The following is a 24541-nucleotide window of genomic DNA, read 5'->3' as shown; positions in this document are numbered from 1 at the left end:
TAATAACATTTAGACCCGAGCGCAAATAAAATATTACAAACTGTTCAATAACATAAAATATCTACTAGATAAGAAGACATTAAGCTTGACTAATAAAAAACAATGTTTTGGTTTGTATTGACATTAACTAAACTAAATAATATTTTTGTGTATTCTTAAATAGTTAATATATATATGAGGCTGAAAGTTTGATAAAATTATATATTTGATTTTTTGCACAATTTTTATAAGTGTGCGGATGTAAACTATAAAAATAAAAACGAAACCTTAGGCAAGTCCAAAAATAACACATCATGGAAAGTGATCAACAATATTATTTTAATTTAATTAATTTACAACATTTCCGTTTTAGAAAGTTGGATTTATCATTATAAATAAGAGTAAAATACAAAATGTGATAATAAGCATACATTGGCCATTGAATAGTAACTATTTACAAGCAACTGTAAGGCTTGATAAAAATAATATTAACAATAATGAAAGTAGCACCATGAAAAAATCAAAGCAGTTCAACTAAGAGACACAAATATACTTTTCTTAGATATTCAGTGTAAAATTATACAAAGAAAAAAATAAATATAAGATCATAACATTACATATTAAACTTGCTTATATTGGACTGGATATCGTAAACAAGTTCATTGTTTACTAGGAACATAAAAATATTTTGTTGAAAAACATGTTAAGTTTAAACGAGGTTGTTCAACAGAACATCTATAGCATTTATGCAGTAGTCGTCAACAATGTTAACCGTTGTGTTCAGGTGACATGGGCTCCAGCTTGAGTGGTGTAGTCCCAGACGTGAGCAACGCCGGATTGGTCACCGCAATAATATTGCCTCCGCTCGACGATATGATCTAAAACGTACGACAACAGTGTTTGAAAAAAATATATGCCGATTATGTGAGCTGCCTAGTATAATAAAGTATGGGTTACTTGGATCTTATCATTTAAAAAATGTTCCACCAAATTCCTACGAGGACTATCGTTCAACTCGTCTGGCTCGCCTCCGTCAGAATCGTGAGTGCAAGACAAATTACTCTGTAAGGTAAGACAATTTGCATTAAAAACGTTTCCAAAAATTACATTAAGTAATACGTTTGGTTAATTGGTTAAACGTCATAAGCTGCAGTCCAAGCAAACAAATGTAATGCAAACTTAATGGATGCAAAAAAAAAGAAATCTTCAGTTCTTTTGGTTGAAAATAAAAAAAACGTAAAAACTGATACGTACCTGTGTCGAGAACAACAAATTCAAAACAAAGCAAAAATAAACTAAAACAAATGTAAACTGAACAAAATGGTTAATCAAATGGATAGCGTTAATATTATATACATGCCTGACAAAATAATACCAAAATAAGTACAAATTAAAGTATTAGTTAATAAATTATATGATACATATTACATCATAGTCTGTACACTTGACCGTTACCTATCGGTCCCCAATTTGTACGTCCGAGTATCTACCGAGATTGTATTTGTATACAAAAATGGATTAAATTAAATTTCAATTTGGATTTTGGATAAATATTTGATTACACGATTATATAAAGGAAAAACAAATATTTAATAGTCGGTGAAATAATTTTAAAAAATTAATTGAATACTGAAAAGTTAAGTGTGTCTATTAGGTTTAATGACATCTATACAGTGTACTATTAATAAGTATAGTTATATAGGGATGGAATAAAATGTTAAGAGATCTACATTAGTGTTAAGAGTTACTAGCTATCGCCTATCACCCTAAAAGTACAAAATATCTTATTTTTAACTGTTTGGTCATTCTCACCAGTTTGGCTTTAGATTTAACATTCAAAGCGTGAATTTTTAGTACTGTTAAACTGCACTTAATATTAGCTAAAACAATTTTACACCCATGCATTTATGAGGATAGCCGGTAGGTTAGGTTAGCATTAGGTATAGATTGGTTCGTAGTTTTACGTACATTCAGCCAAGACGGTATGTTAACTTTAATTTTAGAATTATATTAATAATAAGTAATAACTCATATTTCAGTTAAGAAGTTTATAAAAGTTAAAGTCAATATCGATTGTCAACTTGCTCAACTCGGTGGTGGATCTCTGAGTTTTCTAAAAGGGGAGGGGCAAAATTTCCAAAACATAAATTTTATACTAGACAAGAGAGTGGAGTTGGCAATAACCTGGGATTTTTAAAAAAAAAATCCCAATCCAGTCAGGTTTTTTTGGGTATGCATGAACCAAATAAAACCTATATTTTTGGGTAAATACCAAATATTTACTATTTAAAAAACAGCTAGATTATTTTGGAGCCATCGCCCTCTTCGACAAATCTGCCGTCGGCCCAGTGTTACTTGTTAGATAACAACCTCGGTCGATCCCCGGACGGTCAGTGTTTAATAAACCCAAAAACATATTATCAAGTCCTCAAAGCGGACCCGAAGTGCCGCAAGCGTGTTCACCGCACTCGCCATCACCGCCGTGAGCACGTTTTACCTGATTACCGGTTGTGTTCAGCGAGGATGTCTTGCCGTCGTTGTTGAAGTCCACACTCCTGGCCATCGAGTCCCTGGAGTCGCCGACGTCCTGAAAGCGACAGTGCCACCAAAATCAGATATCGGTGGATCAATTATAATGTTTTTTTTTTTTAGATATGTACCTGCAGAGGAGAACTTGCGTTGCTGTACGATAACTGGGAATCTGTGTCGTCCGTGTCGAACCCGCCAGTGGAATTCCTGCCGCCCGCGCTGTCTCTCCTCGAAGACCTGCGAAACAAACCCCTTTTCCGATGAGTAAACCTCGGCCAAACAGGTTGTCCTTCGCCCTCTTACTTGTTCTGCTGCAGGTCGTTTTGTTCAACTAACAGTTGCGCCTGCCGGTTTTTGAGGGCTTCCAGCTGGTGTTGCACGGCCGGGTCTTCCTTGGGCTTCTGGTTCAACTCGTCCCGGTGCGCGTTTACCGCCAACAGCTCGTCCGCTATCTGTTCCAGACGTTCCTGTAAGGGACGCAAACGTTGTAAAATTGCCGTTAAGCAAACAATATAGGAGCCACTCACTTGTCGTCGGATCTTCTGCAGCTCGTCGTGGTCGTCCAGCCGTTGCCTTTTCGATCCGTAACAGTCGCCGTTCGAACTCATCGCCCTGAAGCTTTGCACGCTCGACCTGTTTTATAACATCAGAGGTATTTTTTTAGTACAGATAGGATCGAAATGCCATGAGTTGACATGGAAGTAAAAAAAAATATTATACTTGGAATGTCCCTTGGAGTAATGATATCCAGAATCGCGGACCACCTGTCTGGCTAAGGGGAACAGCTCGTCGCGTCTGGTCAACAGCACCGGCACTAACTTGCATATCTGTGCGGCCGCCTCGTTAACGGATACCTGGAAAACGACATGCACACTGACCGTTACCACCGGAGAAAACGAAGACGTTAAAGGCCGATTCACACATATCAGTGACGTGACAAGATCGAAAATATTCTTCCAGAAATTTAAAGGGGCCTATTCATACAAGACCGGCGCGTGGCAGTGTCAGTGCAAACAGTGCATTCGCCGACACCGTACCGTGATCATCACATTGATTCCCGACTATTTTTTTTCAATTTCACGACCGCGTGTTGGTAGGGTTTTCAGCTATTGCGTGTTGTGCGAACTGTGAATAGAAAAACTCCATCTATTTTCTGGTTCTTTCTATTCTCAGTTGGTCGTTGTAGATAGTGATTTGAAAATAAGAATCACGAATTTTTTGACATTCTAAAATATTCGAAAAACTTCGTTACATCATCTGTTAATTCTTTCTAAAATGTGGAAAATTCCCCTTCTGTAGGCTTATTTGTCCATGCCTTATGAACCCATATCCGTTTTAACCACCTTTTCTTCCTCTTCTTCGTCCAAAACCATAGCAATCATCAGTAGTTCATTTTTCGAAAACATTTTGGCCACGACCTCTAGACCTAATGACGGATGAATCACTGACCATTGTGAATAGAAATCACGGCTGGAACGGTCACGGCACTGTCACGTCACTGATATGTGTGAATCGACCTTTAGTCGTCAGTTTTTATAATCACCTCGTGAAGGGTCAGAGGTTTTTCGGGTTTCCTCTTGCAGTCGAATCGCCCGTAGATGGCCGAATACTTTCTGATGGACTCGATGCGCCTAGGATCTTCCTCGGGCATATTCATGACGTTCTACAAAAGCCAATATTATTGTCGATTAATAAAACAGTTGTTATTGGCTTACATTAAATCGAAAATACTTTTTGGAGCGTAGGATATAATTAGGATACCCACTCAGAGAATGAATAGTAAGCCGATAGGTGGCCCCGTATAAAGGCCTGAAAGCATAGCTATAAAAATGTATTAGAATGAGGTCCAGAAGCTAAAATACCACTAGAAAGACCGAAACCAAGATCGTTAGATCCATTGTGAAAAAAGAACCTCCATTTGTTTAGAGTTGGTGCTTCCAGACAAGTGACAGGAGAACGGAAACTGTGGAGAAGGCTGGGTAAAACAGCGATGGGCTTTTATGGAAAACTACATGTGATAAAATGCGAATTAGTGTACTGACCTCGAGCTCCTTGTTCGTTTTCCTTTTGGCCGTTTGCATTTTGGGTTGGTACTGAGGTAACCTCTGGACTAGGTGTCTAGCCGACGTGGCCAGCCTGGTAATCTGCGATTCGTCCAGGGATGGGGTAAGCTGCAGGGGAGATCCCGGGCTTTGGCCAGGACTGTTGCTGTCCCCGTAATGGTGTCCGGCCGAAGTAGTCGCCTCGCTCGTTTGAGCTGCCTGTTATTAGAGAAATATAATTAAACATCTATCAAAAGACACGGTTTGTCTTTAAACGTTACAATTGTAATTTGGAACTTAAGTGCTGGAGCGTAAATTAGAACACTTCTAACGCGTTTGCATACTATGGTCTATGATACGTTATATATTTTGTAGAAATAACTATTTTTTTATTCAGATAATGATTTTAGTTTTGACTCGAATCTGAGAAGATACTATTAGGCGCTATGAATGTTTGGAATCATACCTGTGGTAGTTGGTTGGTCGAACTGGGCACGGGCGACGGCGACGTGGGTGGTTGGTAACCGTATCCTAACGGCGTATAGTATCCGTGATGAATGGACGTTTGTATAAGAGGGTTGGGACATGCGCTAAGGTACGGCCGGATGGGATTAGGTGGCAGGGCTACTGTGGAAGTAGCGGCGGTGATAGGAGACGCCAGAGGAGTCTGGAACATGGCTGAAAAAGACAACGGTTATAAGTCCTAAAATAATAAATCTTATCTAAAATCGGTTATATCAAATTATTTTTGAGCAGGACGCATTTAATGTGTTCGATTAAGCCTGACAAGTTTAAAGTTTGGTGTATAGAAAAAACATTAACGCCGTACAAGTTGTACCGGTAAATGGTAAAACGCTTAACCCAAATGTTAAATGGATTTGTTCGCTTGACAAAAATCACTCATTTGTACTACCACCCGGATAATGTATTTATTTCTTGCACAATATTTACTCAAAAGTCAAAACATCTAATTAATAGTAATTTTCTTAATATCGGAGGTACTCCAAAGTTAAAAAAATAAATAAATTAAAAAAACTTTTTTAAAAACATGTTTTTCTAAAAAAAAAAATAGTAAAAAGTAAACTGAAAAGTAAAAAATAATTTTATTACAAGAAAAATTTACCAATCAATTGTAGCATATTTTATTTAAAATGCCAATTACTTTGAAAACAACCGAAAATTAACTAAAATTTTAAATAATGTTAAACATCTTAAATTTTTTACTAAAAAGAAAAGCGTGGGCCCTATTCAACAAAGTCCAAATTCATTGAGTTAAGTATTATGAAATTTATGTGTCACACACAAATATTAAACTAAATTTAAATTACAAAAGAACTTACAATATAAAACATTATCTGATAAATTTATTAGGGACTTTGTTGAATAGGGCCTACGCTTTTCTCTTTAGACAAAAATTAAAGATGTTTAACATTATTTAAAATTATAGTTAATTTTCGGTTGTTTTCAAAGTAATTGACATTTTAAATAAAATATGCTACAATTGATTAGTAAATTGTTCTTGTAATAAAATTATTTTTTACTTTTTAGTTCACTTTTTACTATTTTTTTTTTAAGAAAGCATGTTTTTAAAAGTTTTTTTCTTTTTTTTCTTTTTAGTCCTATTAAAGATATTTAATAATTGCTGAATAGATTACTAAATTAATTTGAAAAAAACATGACATTTTAGTGAAATGACCCTCACATTTGACCCTGTATGGGGCGACCTGGATGTCCGAGTCCCAATATGATTACAATATATTGTATTGTCAACTAAGATGAGTGTCTGTGCCAAGTTTCAGCCCTATACGACATCGGGAAGTGGGTTAAATTAATTTTGCAAAATTTTAAAAATACCTGTACAAACGTACGTGTTAGCAAGCTAAAGGAAAGCATGTAATATTGATAATTTCTATTTTTACCCAGGGGCATAACACCATACACAAAAAGAAGGAAAGGAGAGGTGTAAGAGAAATAAATCCCTCTCTTGACCTCATTTTTTCCCCCACTATTTTTATGAGAATAGTATAGTTGCTGCAATAATGGAATATGTTGTCATCAGATTTTAGTTTCGATGTTATTAGTTTTTAATCATTTTTTCACCAAAGGATATGTTGTACATTCTTTTATCAAATTTAAGAAAAACACTTTTAACTTTAACACATTTTGTAAGTACTAAACTTGACATACTTACTTGCCAAAAATAGTCAAAATGTATTCTAATTTTCTTATTTTTTTTTTTTTATGCGTTGAACAACCGAAGAGCAGAAACTCTATCTGAAACCCTCTCTCCGAATAGAGATAAACTTTTTTTTCTTTTAATTTAAGGTTGGAAATATGAAAAATAGACAATAATTAGACCTATAAATTATAATTTTGTGAACATATTAATACAATTTTTTTTAATAAATCACAATTTATTTTTATTGAGAAAACCCCAGGAAAACGTTTACCACTAAATTTACGTTTTTAAATATTGCATTATTGTTTGTTATCATTCTTTTTTTACCTTACGTTTCGGGTTACTATGAATATAGTATATACTGGTATTAGTGTTTTTTTTAAACTATATATAATATATGTTTTTCTGTATGACTAGTATACATATATTATATGTATACAAATTAGTTTTTTGCGTTACCGCCGAATGGGACAGAGTAAAAAAAGTGGGGAGAACGTATTATAATTGAAAAAATGTACTTTGTTGCCTCCCCTCTCTTCGTTGAAAAAAAAATAGTGTGTGCGTTTCCTTCTCGAGGACGTTATCTGAAAATCTCTCAATACGCTATAGACGTATATACAGCTGCGACGGAAAAATTGATCGAAAAAACTTTTTTACCCGACGCTTTTCCCCCCTCTACAGTTCTGACTTTCCTCTCCCACTTTACTTATTTTTTCTCTCTCGCTTATTTTTTTTTTGTATTCTCTTCGACTGGGCGACACGACGACGTAGTTGTTTCGAAAAACAACAAGATGCGAGAGGTATATATTTATATAAAATATATAGAACAACAACAGCGCAGGGTAGAGGTTTTATGATTCGGTACTTTTTCTTTTTCTTTTTTTTTACATTGTTCCATATTATATTTTCTCTCTCTCTCTTTCTCTTCCTGGCTGAGCGATTTTTCTTGTAGACTATGTATAAAAAAAAAGAAAAATCGGTAGCAAAAAACCGTACAGGCTGCCGCTGCTTTACACGGTTACTGAGAGTGTATATTATTATAGACACGGTAGGTACCGCAATAGAACACACACACATACATACAAGGCAGATATCTCGTTGAAAATGTACACCGCAAAAGTGTGTTTTACGCCTCGGGTGTTCAGCTGGGAAAGAGGAGAAGGTGAGGAGAAGATGTATACATAAAAAGCATTTTTTTTTTACTCTCGCCAAAGGTTTTTTCACCACTTGAATTCTAGACCTTTCGACGTTTGTACGGTATATTTTTTTTGTGTACGGCGGTGCGAGACGACCTTTCATCCAGAAATTCCGCCGACTATTATTTTTTTTTCACTCTCTCTCCCTCTCCTCTATTTTCCGACCCACGGTCGGCTCTTAAATGTGTTTTTTTTTTGCTCTATGAGAAGGCGAGGAGGGACTGTAAACGGCCTATTCTCGTGATAAGGGTGATTTTTTTTTTTTTAGTACCGCGCAGGTCGATATTCGAAACGGCCAAGTCGGGAATAATGCACGAACTTCAGTATTACTAAGGTATAGGAAACAGCAAGAGGCCTCCCGATTATTACCGGTTGTATTGTTTCATCTGTTTTTTTTCTTGACAATATTTGTAAAATGCATAAACGCTTATTCGGCTCATACATATATTTTCTATACATTATAACCACCACAAATAACCATCAGGTTATCGTTAATTTCCCGTAACTAATCATGCAATTTACTTATTACTATTTCTGTGTATTTTACTAAAATTATAATATTGTTAAGCTCCAGCGATATACATTTCACAAAAACTGATGCGATTTAGACCAAAAATAAGAGTTCATTGGGAAAGGCAGCATGTACATAATATGTGCATGTGTGTGTTTGGGAATAGACGATAAGTTACGTTACGGAATAGACTTAGATGACTTTACATAATACATTACAGTGTTTTTTTTTAATGTTTAGTAATTTAATATTTTTAATGTATAATATAGAAATCAGAATTATAATTTACAATTACCACTTTAGGGGTAATTCATTATTATACATAGGTAATGAAAAGTCAACATATTATTGGATAATATGCAGTAGTATATTAAACGACAGAATATTACATATCCATTTTCTAGAGTCGTTTTGGGCTTTGTGATAAATAAAATAACAACAACAGTTGGATTTAATTGAATATTTAACGATGACTCGCAGAACAGTGAACGAAAGCACAAACAGTATGTTGTTGAAGTCTGAAGACTTAATAAGTGTTTCTAATTGTAGTAATGTAACAGTAAATATATGAGTTTAATATATGTTATATAATATTTAAAATAATTTTTACATGCATACAGAACGTATGGAGTTGATAAATGTATTTAACCCATTATGTTCAACACTGCTTGGGCGTAGGTATTGTTTTGTTTTTTGAGTTTTATTAAAAAGACAATTTTTATAAAGCATGAATTAATAAATTTGAAAACTGGGAGAACTTGTTCTATCGTTAATGTCGATTGCCCATTTACAATAAATTATTAATTTATTTTTAATTTTTTTTTTAGTTAATTTTAATAGTTGTCGATTGATAAGGAAATGATAAACAAACGTCGTTTGTGTGTTGTAAAGAGTAACAACTTGTGACAAAGACTTTTCTAACTTGCGTTCTATGTAGTCTTTTTTTTGTATTTATAAGAGTAATTTCAAATTTGAATTATTATTTTAAAATATTGAGCAAAAATAAACCCATTTAACGTCATATTCGAGGGATTTTTTTTGGTATAAAATTTATTACTTCTTTTTGAACGAGTACACATGCTATTTAAGTTGTCCAAACAAAATAAAAATCAAGAAATACTAATACAAATACAAATATGTATATATAGAAAAAGCGTTTAAAAATTTTAGCACAGTATAAATACACAGAGATGCAATTTAATATTGAATTTATAAATTACTTTTTAACAAACAAATCGTCATAATAACTTTTATTCAACCCACGCGCCACAGAGTTTTCGACAGCAATAATCAAAGAAATTGATATTTTTTGTTGAGAATATTATGATTATAATATTTGTTTGATGTTTAACACATATAAAATTATTTGCAATATAGTATAGGAAATATTATTCGAACATTTGTGTGTTTATTTAATAATAATTAATTTTGACAATAATTAATTTTGATAATAATTAATTTTGATAAAATTACAAATATACTAACGATTAATATTTCGTAATATTTTCGATGAAAAAATATATTATTATTTCTACGTAGGTATGGGATGTAACCGTCGGCCTATGATTGTAAATGAAACTATTGAAACATTTGTATTTTTGTGTACGCGTTTTAAATTATTCATTACATCAAAATCGTCGGTAGCTGAGAACACACACTTATAATAATAACAACACACGTTAACAAAAGGAACGACTGAACACAAAAGGGTTAACCTGGTGGCTCACCAACTGCTCCTGCCGCCGCCGTATCTTATTATTCATTGTCATTGCCTCTCGGTATATGTACACTGAGTATACCTTTACTATGCTACGAAAAAAAATAATGATAATAATAAGTGTGCCGAGGAAAATATACGTCATGACCGCCGTATACACGTAGCAACGATATTAGCGTTTATTAGTCTATATATATACATATTATATATAAACTAATATATAAACAAGGTGGCCTGTAACACGTCATACTTATGAGGTACCTAAATATAACGTGTATAATGTATATATTTGAAGGTACACTATTCTATGTAATATTAATGACGGACCCGCGACATTTGGTCAACGTGCAGCTCACATAATATCCGGAAATGACGATCAATCAAAGAATATCGCGTGATAGCTATAGTATTATTATTATTTATTAATTTGTATGAATTTCAATACACTGCACCTACTAATAGATTAATCCGTTTCGAAAACTCAAGCCCGTGGCTCGATATGTCTTTTAGTACCTGTCCTATATATACTCATGTATAATTATTTGTTTATAAAATAACATACCTGGATTGCTGACCCACTCGTGCAGCGCTTTTTGCAGCCTCCTGACGTGCAGCGGTTTGGAAGCCATGCCGACCAACGCCATTATCTCCAGGAATTCCTCTTCGCCGGCGTCGCAGAGTTGCTGCAAGTCATCGCCTCCTGTTATAGTCAAACACGGGAAATTAAATGATAATATTAATTATTATTATTATTATTACTATCAATATGTATGTATAGTAATAACGCATCGGACGTACTCAAATTTGACATCAATCTAATTTTTTCTCCACTTTTCTCTATCTACTTCACACACTTTTATGTTTAAAACTAACATTTATCCTCTTTTACTTCTTCGGTTTACCACTACAGAATATTTGTTCTGTGTTACCAGTACCTCTAATGGCTGATAACAAATCGCAACAACTGACTTAAACTTTAAAGCTACTTTGATACTTTACAATTTATCTTCTTCTGTTTTTAAAATGGCCATGTTAAATTGATTTGTTATCTCTCTATTTTCCCTGCTGTTGACCGATAGAGTACAGTCGAGTACGCTTTGGTTTCTCATGTAATAATAATATTATTAATCAACTAATGGTTATAATTTATAATGCTTACCCATTTCCAATAGCGTGTCATAATAAGCCAAGAGACTAGCTCTTTGCATCACTCTGTACAGCTGCAATTCGGCTTCGTTGCTGGGGTTGGACGTCATGATCACTGAAAAATAGATATACATTGTAAATATAGGACTGAACCTATCATTTTTTTTTTTATGAGTTATTTGGTCCTAATTATTTTCCCTTTCGACTGATATACACTCAAGTGTCGACGCAGTAGCTTTAATCTCTATATTTTGCGTATTTTTTTTTTTATTGCCGAAAACGCTATTATACTGTATTATAGTGGTAGCGTAGCGCTCAGAATTCAGGTCACCCATAATAAATGTGTCTGCGCTGTTTAGCTCTTGGATAGTGGTTTCTATCCTATTTATATATTATATAGAACGTGTATTTTCCCCCTTCATTTTTGAAACCAATATTTTATATCGTGTGACTTAGTCGTAGTAAGAGAGTTTTCTCTTCCTCGTGTTGGGCGACCGTCCAGTCCACCACAGCTTTTATATGGCCCTCGGGGAAAACTACTCGAGCCCTCAGCGATACGTGAAACGGGAAAAGAAATAATGGCTCCAAATGGGGGAGAGAAAGCGGGGAAGGGATGATTTCTCGTATCCTTCGACTTTGACATATATATTATTATTAAATCGGCGTCGAGTTGTCGTTGCAGTTGCATTTGCACGAGCCCAATGCAGCCGACGGCGCCACATTGACGGCTGTCTCGTGCTGATCGGTTAACTGCGAGACGAAATTCGAAATAAATATCGATATCTAACTAATTAATTTGAAAAAAATGTATAAAACAAATTGCGATGACGTTTTTAAATGGAACTATTACTTAACTTATTTTTATACAAAAGTAATTTGGCAATAATCGTTAATATATTATGCTTAGTAAAAAAGGTTATAATATTTTCAATGCTATTCAAAATAAATTTAAAGAAAAAATCCAATACCAATTTTTTAGTACAAAATTCTATATTACATTTGTTTAGTCCAAGACACTCGGATAAAAATAATGCATGACGACGGATATTGAGCTGTTTTTTTTTTAATCTCACTATGTAAAAAAAATTGTTAACGTTCATATTGTGCATTGTGTTCGATATGTAGACTGGAAGAAAAACCTTTTACTATGCAAAATTTAAATTAAAATAATATTTCAATATAATTAAGTGCGTTGCTTTGGTCGCTTTCTTGACCCTTTCGTATTTTCGGATAATGATCACCTACACAGCACACATTACACACACACGCCGTACCTACTACATATTTTTATTATTATTACATTTTTTTTTGTCCGACAAAAAAGGGTTGATGGTCAGACAAGAAGTGTTTTTTTTATTTTTTATAAATCGGGTAGGGGAACCGGCCGGTTTCTTTCTGATTATTAACCTGCATGAGTCTTATAGTACGGCCGTGTTATGTTATAACGACTTCCTGGGTCAGAGTGACCTGGGCTGGGGGACGCGATGTGTGGTGTAATTATTGCATAACGCGCGTCGGACAGCAGTTGAGGGTTGAACTCGTTTTCAAGGTTACTGCTTACACCACAGATATCAGCCACTAGAATGTTTTCAATTTTTGGTTTATAATCGATAAAAAAATATACAAATTCATAATATTATGAAATGGCTTTTTTTTTTATTGCGGTGCTATTATTAGGTCCCTTCTTTTTTTCCATTCATAAGTATTTAGTACTCTCACAATTGTTTAAAAGAAAACCCAGCAGTTAACATATAATTTAATATATTGTATATCGACAAGAGTCGTTGTATAGGAAATAGTCGTTATATCGTTATTTAGGAAATTAGGTTCACTCTACGCTTTAAAAAAAAGATGATTAAGGCCACCGAAATGTCATACACAGGAAAAATATTTATTTTTGTAACCTTTATTGTTTTTCGTCTGAGATCGAGTCCATTAAATACACACCCGATTAAAATAAATAAATTCAATATCAAACTTTAAGTTTTAATTAATAATACAATTTTTGTTGGTAACACTAAAAAATCAGCAGTTATACATGCGAATGATCTGGAGTCTGCAGCGAGTATTAGTTAATATTCTTAAAAAGTATTTAAAAACCCAGTTGACGATTTAGAGGCTTAGAGAAATGCTATGACCAGAATCGGATTTAATCCAAAAAATGAATAATTTATTTGTTGGTTCTGTTGAATCTGTTGTATTATCGTGGAATAACACATTATATGGAATAACACATTATTAGTAGTTTTCGTCTAATAATTTGGTCGCTATTTCTGTCTGGATTGCTATTGATATAGGTTTTATAATAGATAAAACATATATATATATATATATATATATATACATATCTTATTATGTTGATCAGCTATGGAAACGGAATGCAAAATTAACAGCAGATGTGTAACACACACTTTGTAGTTTGAACAATGAGAACTTCTTGAACGTCGCGTTATTATTATAATAATAATAAGAAGAAAAAAACTAAGCCAGAATCTTTTGGATAAAAAAAAAGTCCATAAAAAATGTACATATGCATCATTTAGGGTCCGTCCATCTGTCTGCGGGGTAGTCCATCTATGTAAATGAACCTTTTGTGCGGCCTCAGGGTCAACCACGGGTACATGATTTGTTGTTAACTGATCAAATAAGAATTCATCGATCTATCTTTACACACAATAATATTATAACATACTACCCAGGCGCGTTATGGGACATGAGGTCAACGATCTGATTAAAAAATGTATAATAACACCTTTCCACGCGGTAGATCACAATATCGTGATAAGTACATCGCGGTTGTGCCTGATGGTTTTGGAATAATAAAATGTTTTCATATTGTGTGCTATCAGACTATGGTCATGATCAAGGTTTTAAATGCGGCAAAAAGCTATACCTAATACAATTCGTATTATAAAGCAAATTTGAATCATGTCAATATAATTGTATGTATATTGTAATATATTATATTATTTATATGTTTTTTGTCATTTGTTTATTTCAAACATAACGTCTGTTATATGATTATGGAAATGTTAATTAGGTAATTTAAGAAAAAAAATAACAAAATTTGTTTTTGACAAAAAAAAATGTGTTTCGCGATAATTAATACAATTTAAGTCGGTAAATAATGTTTTTATTGTTACGCCGATGCGGAGTTATTAGTAAAAAAAACGGCTATCTTTTAATTTGTTTTTTCTTAGTATAATTTATATTTCTGTGAAATTAAATTTCGATCACCGACAGAATGGTTAATATATATTTTTTTTATCCACTGTTCCCGAGCGCATTCGAGTCTCATGGTATGATGATCTAGGGAAAAAAATGGTCAGAAAAAAAATACTCGGAGAATGTGAACCCTTCAGGCAGAACCGGTGGTTCTTTTTGTTTTTTTTTTCGTGCCGAGGCCATTAACATTATTTTTATACATATATTTTTTTTTGTCGTTTTAAAGTCCGAGAATGTCTTTATGCATGGGAAACGGCAAAAAAATACTACCATAGACAGTGAAAAAAAAATAATCAATACACCTAGTGTTGTTCTAACTAAAAAAAAAATTATAACGAAAATGGGGTCCGGATATCTTGAGCTGTACACTCCGTTGCATATTAATGAGTTTTAATATGTTGGCTCCAGCTGTTTTGATGATGAGGTGTTTTTTTATATGACACAATAAATATACGAATAGATCACTTTTTGTTTCATAATACACATTATAAACGCATACTGCAGTCGTTGTCGTGAGAGTATTGTGTATAATTATTAATGTATTACAACCAGAGAAGAGCAGAATTTTGACGGTGGTAAGATAAACAAGACAAAACATTTTAATTTATCTATTACACATTTGCACTTAATACGTCTATAATAATTATGTAATGATCATCACCTAAGTTACGTTTATATTAATTAATAGTATTAACTTATAATAGATTCAATTAACATGTAATAATAAACAAAATGGAGCTCAATACACAGTTACAGACTAACGTTAAACTTAAACAGAGAAAAATGTGTTTTAAGTGTCTTGTCAGTTTTAGTCCAACTTATTTTATTAAAATAAATTATCGATGGGCCAGATGCAGGTTAACCCTTAAGGTAGTCGCATAGAAAACACATGGGCCGTATCACCTTTAGAGGCTAGAAACACAATATAATATATTATAAGTGTATAAAATACAGAAACGCGCACATGTTATTTTAATTATTAAAACCATTTATATGATGTAGATGAATTAACAATTTGAAAATATATGTATAACTGATATATATTAAAAAGAAAAAACTGTTTAAAACTCATTACCTTTGTAGTCAGTAAAAAATAAATACTAATTCTTTTAATATCAAAAAAAATTGCCAACTAATGATCATTGTTTATTTAGAATGTTATAAGGTCGATATGAAGCTGAGGAGGTATCTGATTACGTCGACAATATGCACTGATAATATGCCTTTATGTTTTTGTGTGATAATAATTATTTTACTAAATCCAAAGGCGGGCTGGAAAGTCCTTTTGGCTTAGGTAATACCCCTCATAAGCGAAATTCTAGAATACACATACAAGTCATTAATACATACAATGCTGTATATACATTTTATTAATAACATTTTTAAAATTAAAATAAAATAAAAAATACTCCGTTGCAACAAATTCCGATTTAAATGTATAATATAATATTATTACAGTGTTGTACTGGCACACCTATAGTGTTAAAACATAACCTGTCAACATACAACCCTATGAGAACTCGGTCGTCGAGCAGATCCCAGTGCCGAAAAAAAATTACTGTCCGAGAAAAAAAACCACCTCGTATTTCGTTCACGTACATGCAAATATCTTTTGGGCACCGGCAATGTAGTTAGAAAAAAAAATTGTCTAATTTTCATCCTTTCATTTTTTTTTTGTCCATCTAAAACAATACTCAGCTGCCCGTACAAGAAGTAAACGGGACGAACGCGTGAGAACGGCAGACCGAAGTCACAGGTGTTCTGTGTAGATATAATCCGTCGGATGCATGCAAATGCTCGTCCACGGCGACGCATTATTATAATGTAGTAAAGAAAAAAAAAATTACCCCGCGTGAGATCCGAGCGGCAGCGCATTGTCTTTGTAAATTTTTTTCGCTCTTCAACCCTTTTCTCAGGTCATCTCTCCAAGTTGACGCAAAAAAAACCGACCCCTTTTGCATAAAAAAAAAACCAAACGATAATGAAACTTTTTTTTTTGGTGGGTGGCCAAAAAAATTAACTCCGGGGTTTATGTAACGGGGGTCGACGGCGGCAGCGGTGCATCGCCCTGGCAGGGTTGTTTTTTTTTGCCGCCGCCGTCCGTATACTGGAATAATTAAGGGTACATCCGAGCGAGGGTAACGTCCGCCATTTCGCTATCCTCCGCAGGTATTGTTTAGGGGTGGATGCTATTTTTTTTGTTATTATTTTTTTCCAACGTATCGTCTACCCTCCGGACGACTACCCGGCCCAATGGGGTAGCGGCAGGGGTGAGTGAAATATTATGGTTGGACGGCGTCGGTAAGGATCAACGGTTTTTGTAACGTTTTCGCAACGGTTTACCGGAAAACTAAAATGGACGAACTCCGGTTGAACCGAAACTTATGCGTATGATCTCAATAGTGGCATGATGACATTTTGGTTACGATGTTCATATATTTTAGTTGTAAATTGAATCGATGACATCAGAAAGAAAAAATAAGTTTACCGAAAATGGATTTACTATAAATAATTAATGTAATTTGTATGCGGAGTTACAGTGTAATTTGCAGAAAAGCCATTAGTCTATTATGTAAAAATTAAAATGAATAGACTAAAAAAAAATCTTAAATATCATTGATTTGATAATTACTACAAGGACGGAAATAAGAAATAACTAGTGCATTTTCTAAAAACAAACAATCTAAAGTTACCAAATAAAAAAAAAATAGTCTTAATAAAAAACCAATCGTTTTTGGACCACAAAATGTTGTATACGTTAATTTTTTAGAATCAATAAAGAAAAAATAATAATATTGTCTGTTTTATGATTGCAGGTGATTTATTTTTTTTTCTGCAAATTGAGCCAACATATGCTCATGTCATGTTTAATCTCATCGACTCAATAGAAGAGCTGTTAGTTATTAGTTAAAATATGATATAATTGTTCATTGCTAGTAAAGAAAAAGGCCAAAAGGGCAAAATAGCGTCCTTCCTCATATAGCACGCCTCTGATATCCATATTATCTTTGAGTGTTTTCTGGGTAATTTAATTCCACTGTACTTAGATCTGTGCTGGCATAATATTAAAGAATATTCAGTTTATTACTAAACACGTTACGTCGGAAGAACCATTTCCGGTACAAAATATTAATAATTTATAAATTATAACATTACGCGTAGGTACGTAACATATTTTATAACCTTAACATTATTATTAACATAATATTTTATAAGTATTTACAGTCAACAAACCCATATTTACTCGAGGTATAATATGGTTTTAGAGTGTATAGTTTTTTTTAGTAGAATATATAAATTTTAAGCGCAATTTCTTTTGTCGAATAATGATATATGCACGCAATTTTTAACACAAATACTGATTGCATACAATTTTTTAGACATTCTTTTTCAAGTTTCAACTATATTATTTTAGTTTAGATGTAAAGCCGACAAGATGATTTATTTTTAGGGTCGAACAGCATGTTTAAAAACAGTTTTATTTGTTTTTTAAACAAATTTAGTAAATAAAAGCAACAAAAAATTTATAAAAAAAAATCTTTAAATATATATGGTATAGAACATAATATTGAGTTTTCCATTGAAGACTTAAAACTCTCGTGTGAATAATACGACTTTTGTATGCTAATTTAATTTTTTTAAGTTAGATGTAAGGTTATAGAAATTATCGATTAAATGAGTTTTCATTTATTAATTTAATAAAACAAATTTATTTTACTTGTTTTCCCTTATTATAGATCATGTAATAACAAAATATAAGGTATCAATCTCTTAAAAATTCTATAAACTTTCAACACTGCAAGAATAAATATTTAAAGAGATCATCTTTCATAAAAATATTTGAAAAAGGTTGAAGACTAAAGAAGAATAAAAAATGAAATAAAGGTTGTGTTTTTTTTTAATTTCTCTCAACTTTTTTTACTTACTATTGATTAGGACTTGCAATTTTATACAAATGATAGAAATGTTTTTATTGTTTTCTAATAAAATAGTTATCATTTATCAACATAATAAATATAATTTATTTAATTTAATTTAAAAAACAAGCAGTAAAAACTAATTCAATACCGAAGCAATCGCTCTTTATAGTTTGGATGTGATGATTGGTTTTTACTTTTTGGGAATAAAAAAGGTTTGAAAACGATCAATAATTTCTGATGAAAACGTTGGGCTGCCAATTGTAGTTTGAAAACAAAACTTAGGGCATTATATTGTACAAACATGAAAAACACACATAGTTACAAAAAAGTAAATGAAAAGTTTGAACGAAATTGTTAAGCGAAAATGTGTTAAAACTCTAATTACTATTCACGGATAAAATTATGTTGATTATAATAGTGTTGACATTAAATCCAACAAAAACGGCGCAGTGTAAATTGTAATATTTTTGTTATGAATTTATTGCGGCTATAGTAGTATTATAAAATAAAAATGGTGGCATACGCAGATTTCATTGAAAACGCTGTAATCAATAACATTATAATTGGCTCAAGGGCAAATTGTTGAACTTATCTATAGAACACTTTTTTCCCAAACACTGAGTATACCGAATACTAATAGTAGATAATGAATATTTTGGATATAATGCGATTGAGTAGGGTTGAAGTCACTATCGCATCTACTTGTTTACAGATTTTTTTCCGAAGGCATTCTCATCTAACGGTGATGATCGACAGGAGACTTTTGTAGAGCTTCGGTGCCGTAGGCGAATCTCGTCGTGGGTTTCGATTTCTTTTATAGTACGAAAATACCTAATAACACCTCCTGACGACAGGACTACGACTACGGAGAGGAAGAAAGTAGGTCAGACAAAGTTCTCGGGTATACTGGCTTTAGGCGGTTTTCTAGTCGCATATCATCTCAAACGTGTTTTGTTTTTATTTCGCATAACCGATTACAATGGAAAAAATACCAGACTCTTATTTTGACGTAAACATATTTCTTTCAATAATAGTATATTATTAAAACTATTATTAAAATAAATGGTATGTTTTGCATGCAATATTCTATAGCTGTTGTATTATGTATAATTTGACAATGGGCGAGATCAACTGAAAATAACACTTACCTAAACTAGCATACCTTTGGAAACAATAATATAGTCACTAAGGCTTATTACAATTAATACTATCATATTATATAACTTTGTAGTGAATAGTTAGTAAATATTAAACGTTCCAATGCATTAGGGACACTCTTCTCCAGTGCGGAAGTTAGGTTTGGTGTTTGACCACGACTTAACTTTGTTTAAACCATACCGTACAGTCAAGTTGACTATAACCGCTCTTTAGCAATTAACACCGGTTGTTGACTGCAGCTCGGCTATTTGTTATGTACTTAGGTTCTTTAGTATCAGAAAGTAGGTAATAAAACTTATGGAAAATGTTCTACAAGGTATATCTAACTATAAAAAAAATAGTTGTCATGAAAAAACTCTAAAACCAAAAATAATAAAAATGTTTAAAAAAACAAAAATAGCTAAATTAAACTAACGAGAGCAAAATCAAATACTAGTAAAATTAAATAACTACCGAAAATAAAATACAATTTCTGTAAAATAAATTTAATCGATTAAATTTAGCAAACGACAGAAAAATCTTTTTAAAACAATATTATTAACTATTATTACTGTTAAATTTTAAATTTAGTTTTTGTTTTAATCCTTTATTAATAATTAATAGCTGTGCATTCTGAACGTAATAATAATATTATAATAACACCGGTTTTTTTATTTATCTAATAAAATTTTAATTACAATCCCAATAACGTAAAACAAATAGGATGTGTATGATTTGCTTTGAATTAGTTGATTCGTATTTAACATAAAAATTAAAAATTAAAAACACATCATTGTTAAAGCACCTCAGCTCCCCATCGAAGCTGACAGATAGTTATCATAAATTTATTATAGTATAATATTCTGTACTAATTTAACGAGCAACTTGCTTGCATTTCGATTTAAAAAAAAAACTATAACATTTAATATTATTATTATGTGTACATAGTGTTTATTAATATAAACAGTCAAAAGGTGTGTTTTTTTTTGCTACAAACGTTATACAAAAACCGTAGAAAACTTTCGGGGAAAATAATTAAAAAATTCGTTCGTTGCGGAGTCGGTTAAAATTATTTTAAATGACAACAGCAACGCGTTGCCAGTTTTCGACGTAGTTTTAAAAATATATTATATTTTGTTACAAAAAAAAATGCGAATAATTTTTATATTTTGTAGTCGATAAAAGGGAAAAATCTAAAACGAAAATCGTCCCCTACTCTGTGCTTTTTATGGGGCGGTAACGGTTCTACGGAAATGGGTCGCAATAAAAAATTATATTCCAGCTTTAAAAAATAAAAAAAAATCGTCGGAGAAAAACTGGCGGGTTTACATTTTTCATAAATAATATTTATATATATATATATTCTTACATACATTAGGTACAAAAGAAATATTTCCCGTCGTTGGAATTAACTTTAAATTACGAGCATTTGGCTTTTTCTTTTCGTGACGACGGCGACTGATGCATAAAAATACTTAGAAGAAAAGCGGAGCAACAAGAAAGAACGTTAAGGCAAAAGAAAAAAAAGTATAAGAAAAAAATATATATATTATACATACATGTATTCGAATCAACCTCTACGCTCCGAGGCATATCATCAGATAAATCGGTCAGAGAAAAAAAACATTAAAGGAAGAGGAAAAAATGAAAAAATTACTTGCCGTCCTATTTACTGGTCGAAATAGTGAGGTTTTTTTATTATTACTATTTTTTTTTTACCGGTCTTCGTATTATCATTGTGTTACATATTCGAAAGATAATTTGAGTGTACTTAAAAAAAAAAAATGGAGAAACAAATAAGTCGACGCGCATAACCGAATGTAAATCGCTGTGGATAAGAACGTAACGGAAATAAGTAAAAAAAAATAGTTTAAGGGAGAAATCGATTCGTTTCGTTACCGCAATCATAATTACATTACAATATGTAAGTACTAGTTAAAAACAAAAAAACAAAAATAATAAAAATTAAGCACCCAATCAGCTTGTCGATCACATAACTGTTCGTCGGCCAATTCTCTTATCCAAAGATGTTAAGAATTATCAACAACACACAGCCCGTGTTTGATTTATCGTCCAAGATTAAATGGTATAACATGTATAAAAAACATTTTTTATATGTTCATAGATTATAAAAATGAAGACGACTTAGTAAACAAAAAAAAAGCAATAGTTATTAGCTATTTTTTTTTTTTATTATTAACGGCATAAAAACTTCCTAATACTCATTAAAGAAAGAAAATAGTACATAAACAGTGTGTTGTCGATTAGCATATAATCTATACTAACTAACCTATAACTAACCCAACCAAATTCGTAAACCTCATAATATTCGCATAATACAATTCATTTACAAACTAATAAAATATATTAATAAAACGTTTGTTATGATATCGAAAAAACCGCCATTTTTTTACTATTACCGAACGCTATTCAATTTATATTGTTACACAAATAATGTGCCTATACAATGTCCTTTTCCCACATTTTCTTTCACAGTGCGTTTCAAGACTAGACCATCGACATAATATTATGTATTTGATCGATAACAAATGCCAAGCACGTTAATGGAATAACTACTTCGACATTTCAAGATTTTATCCAATACTACTACATAGTTTTATTATTTTTGTAGCTCTTTTTCTTATTTAATTGTAGTTAGTTTAACTTGGCAAATCGAAAAACAAGCAAACCGATCATCATGCGATTGTTTATAATTTTATTAGTAACAATTATTACTGTGCGTGTATACACCACAAGTTACAACATACTATCGCCACATATTTTATTCATGATCATAAAGTATTTAATGCTTTTTATTTTATATATTCATCATCGTCATCGCATCATCAGCTTAACAGTCCTTTAAGGCTCGACGCTACCATAATGAGAAGATGGTTTCTAGAAGAAATTCGCTGTCTGGGGCGAGTCCTTAGTCTGTCGCCGGAATTTTATATATTATAGTAAAAACTTTAAAAAACAACTGCTATATTATTCCGTTATAATAAACGGTGAAACTAACTCAATAGAAGAGACCTTGTTTATTTATAAAGGTTTTATCTAGTTAACGACAACGTTATTTGAAAGAAAAATAACGGCTATTGTTTCCAGATCGTATTAGATGAATTGCGGTATTTAAAAACGGTCAATATTTTCCTTTACGATTTGCGGGACGTTGGAAAACTATTTTATATCGAATACCATAAAACGTACAACCCGAGACGTGGACTACATAGACTAGAACGGTAAAAAAACAGCAAATGATAGCCGTTAATTTTGTTAGCTGGCCAGCAGTGGTTGTTCAAAAAATGTTTGACTAGTCTTTTTTTTCTTATAGTAAATCATACTCGACAGTGGTTTTGGAAAAAATATCACACTGAAAACACTTACTCGTGCCGTTCGAGTTCTTGCTAAGGATTTTCGAACCGGAAGGCGACGGTTCGGACGTCCTGACCGCAACGGACGTGCCGCAACAGTTGTTACCACCGTTGGAAGGCGGGGTACCGGTAGACCGAACTTCACTGCTGTCGTTGGCTTCCATATAAAAATTACAAAAGCGCCCTAACAATAAAACGGTAAGCGCGGAAATTCAATTTTATTATAATATATAAACAATAACACAAAATATTGTACACTGTTTTGCTCCGTAAGACAATCTAAAACACGTCACATTACTAAAACGAAAAGCGAACCAAAATTAGTAAATATAAAAAAAATATAAAAAATTCAAATCAAATCTTAAACTGCTATAAATTATTATTATTTGCGAATATCGGGCGTTTGCCTTGCGATGGTAATGCCACCGTCACGATTGCCGCATGGCGACTCCCTTCTAGGGGGAAAACTCGGAAGCGCGGTCACGGCCGTCTCGGTAAGGTCTCCACCGCCGCTGCCGCATGTGCCGCCATCTAACGGCCAGAATCTCGACGAGACGCGTACGGCCGGTCGTTTAAGACGAACCGGGAAGAACGGGGAACGAGCGGGAAAGGAGGGCGCATGGTTGAACGTTAAGAAGTAGAAAAAAAAATACACAACGCCATCTCTCTTGGCCTGCGATCCGGGACAGCTGCCGGGCACCGAGGAAAAACTCCGGCCAAGGGGTAACCGCCGAAACACAATGAAAAGTGTTTTTTTTTCCATCTCTCCACCGCGACCTTTTCCTCGTCCGACGTTCGTCGTTTCGGCCGTGTGTTTGTCGTGTACGCACAAGAAAGCGGCACGGCGTAGAATATAAAAGAAGAATCCGGGACGACCGGCTAACGGGGTGGGGAACGACGGCGAGAAACCGGACTGGAAGTGTACGCGAAGAAGGAAAAAAAAATAGTTTCGGAAGAAGAGTTAGACGGATAAAAAAAAATAAAAAATACGTGAAGCCAAAAGCGGTTTCGGTCGGTATAATAATAATAATAATAAAAAAAAAAGAGTATATATAATTATTATTCGAATGAGAAATAACGAAGAAAAAAAATAGTATTTAACGCCGACGGAGGAGTGATCGTTTCGAAGAACAAAAGGGACGGTAGAGAAAAAAAGCGGTTCGTGACTGTACGGGTTTGCTGGGAATTAACTAGTAATCGTTACAAGGCGAACACTGTAGACCTCATAATATTCGCGAATTACCGTTGCTCGTCTAAGTACAATCCGGGATAGGATATCGCATAATACTATAGTCTATAATCTCCACAATAAAACGAGCCCAATGTATACATAAGGATTATTATCCCGGCGAGTCGACAAAACCAAAAGTAAAGTTATAGGTTATATTTGAAGTCTCGTAATGTTAACCATTATAGCTGAATATGGAACCGACAAGAAATTGGATTCTAAACGACTCTAAAAAAAGAAACGTTAGGTTAACAACTATGGTAGGTTTCTCTGTGTTGTTAAATTCGTGTGCGATAATTAATAATGTAAAAGTTACATCTGTACGATTAGTACTAAATTTGTTTACGAAAAATACCTT

General features: G+C 33.0%; 1 protein-coding gene across 2 annotated transcripts; it reads right to left on the bottom strand.

Moving 5' to 3' along the window:
* Positions 1-272: 272 nt before the first annotated feature.
* Positions 273-23585, bottom strand: LOC126833995 (NGFI-A-binding protein homolog). 2 transcript variants are annotated; one of them, XM_050565631.1, is made up of 13 exons: positions 22969-23584; positions 11313-11414; positions 10716-10853; positions 5017-5228; positions 4551-4769; positions 4052-4171; positions 3229-3362; positions 3036-3141; positions 2812-2975; positions 2640-2745; positions 2477-2566; positions 937-1041; positions 273-857 (listed from the first exon to the last, which is right to left on the bottom strand). In XM_050565631.1, the coding sequence occupies exons 1-13, from the start codon at positions 23117-23119 to the stop codon at positions 747-749; spliced, it is 1758 nt and encodes a 585-aa protein (XP_050421588.1). In that variant the 5' UTR covers positions 23120-23584; the 3' UTR covers positions 273-746. The 2 variants fall into 2 exon arrangements, with proteins under 2 accessions (XP_050421588.1, XP_050421589.1); XM_050565632.1 differs by lacking the exon at positions 273-857 and having other exon boundaries at positions 2485-2566; positions 22969-23585.
* Positions 23586-24541: the final 956 nt, after the last annotated feature.

This window comes from Adelges cooleyi, unplaced genomic scaffold (assembly GCF_023614345.1).
Source record: "Adelges cooleyi isolate 19-005CV unplaced genomic scaffold, UGA_ACOO_1.1 ACOO_flye_CR_arks_rails_tigmint_CR_PRNA_2, whole genome shotgun sequence".
NCBI classification, from domain to species: domain Eukaryota; kingdom Metazoa; phylum Arthropoda; class Insecta; order Hemiptera; family Adelgidae; genus Adelges; species Adelges cooleyi.
Note: the sequence above shows the minus strand (reverse complement) of the source record. Positions and strands in the feature narration are given on the sequence as shown.

Excerpts from the sequence above, each read along its gene's own strand:
- LOC126833995 (XM_050565631.1), bottom strand. The coding sequence starts at position 23,119 with ATGGAAGCCAACGACAGCAGTGAAGTTCGGTCTACCGGTACCCCGCCT. Across the intron at positions 11,415-22,968 it reads CAAGAACTCGAACGGCACGA|TGATCATGACGTCCAACCCC; the intron begins GTAAGTGTTTTC and ends TCTATTTTTCAG. Across the intron at positions 2,567-2,639 it reads ACGCAAGTTCTCCTCTGCAG|GACGTCGGCGACTCCAGGGA; the intron begins GTACATATCTAA and ends TGTCGCTTTCAG.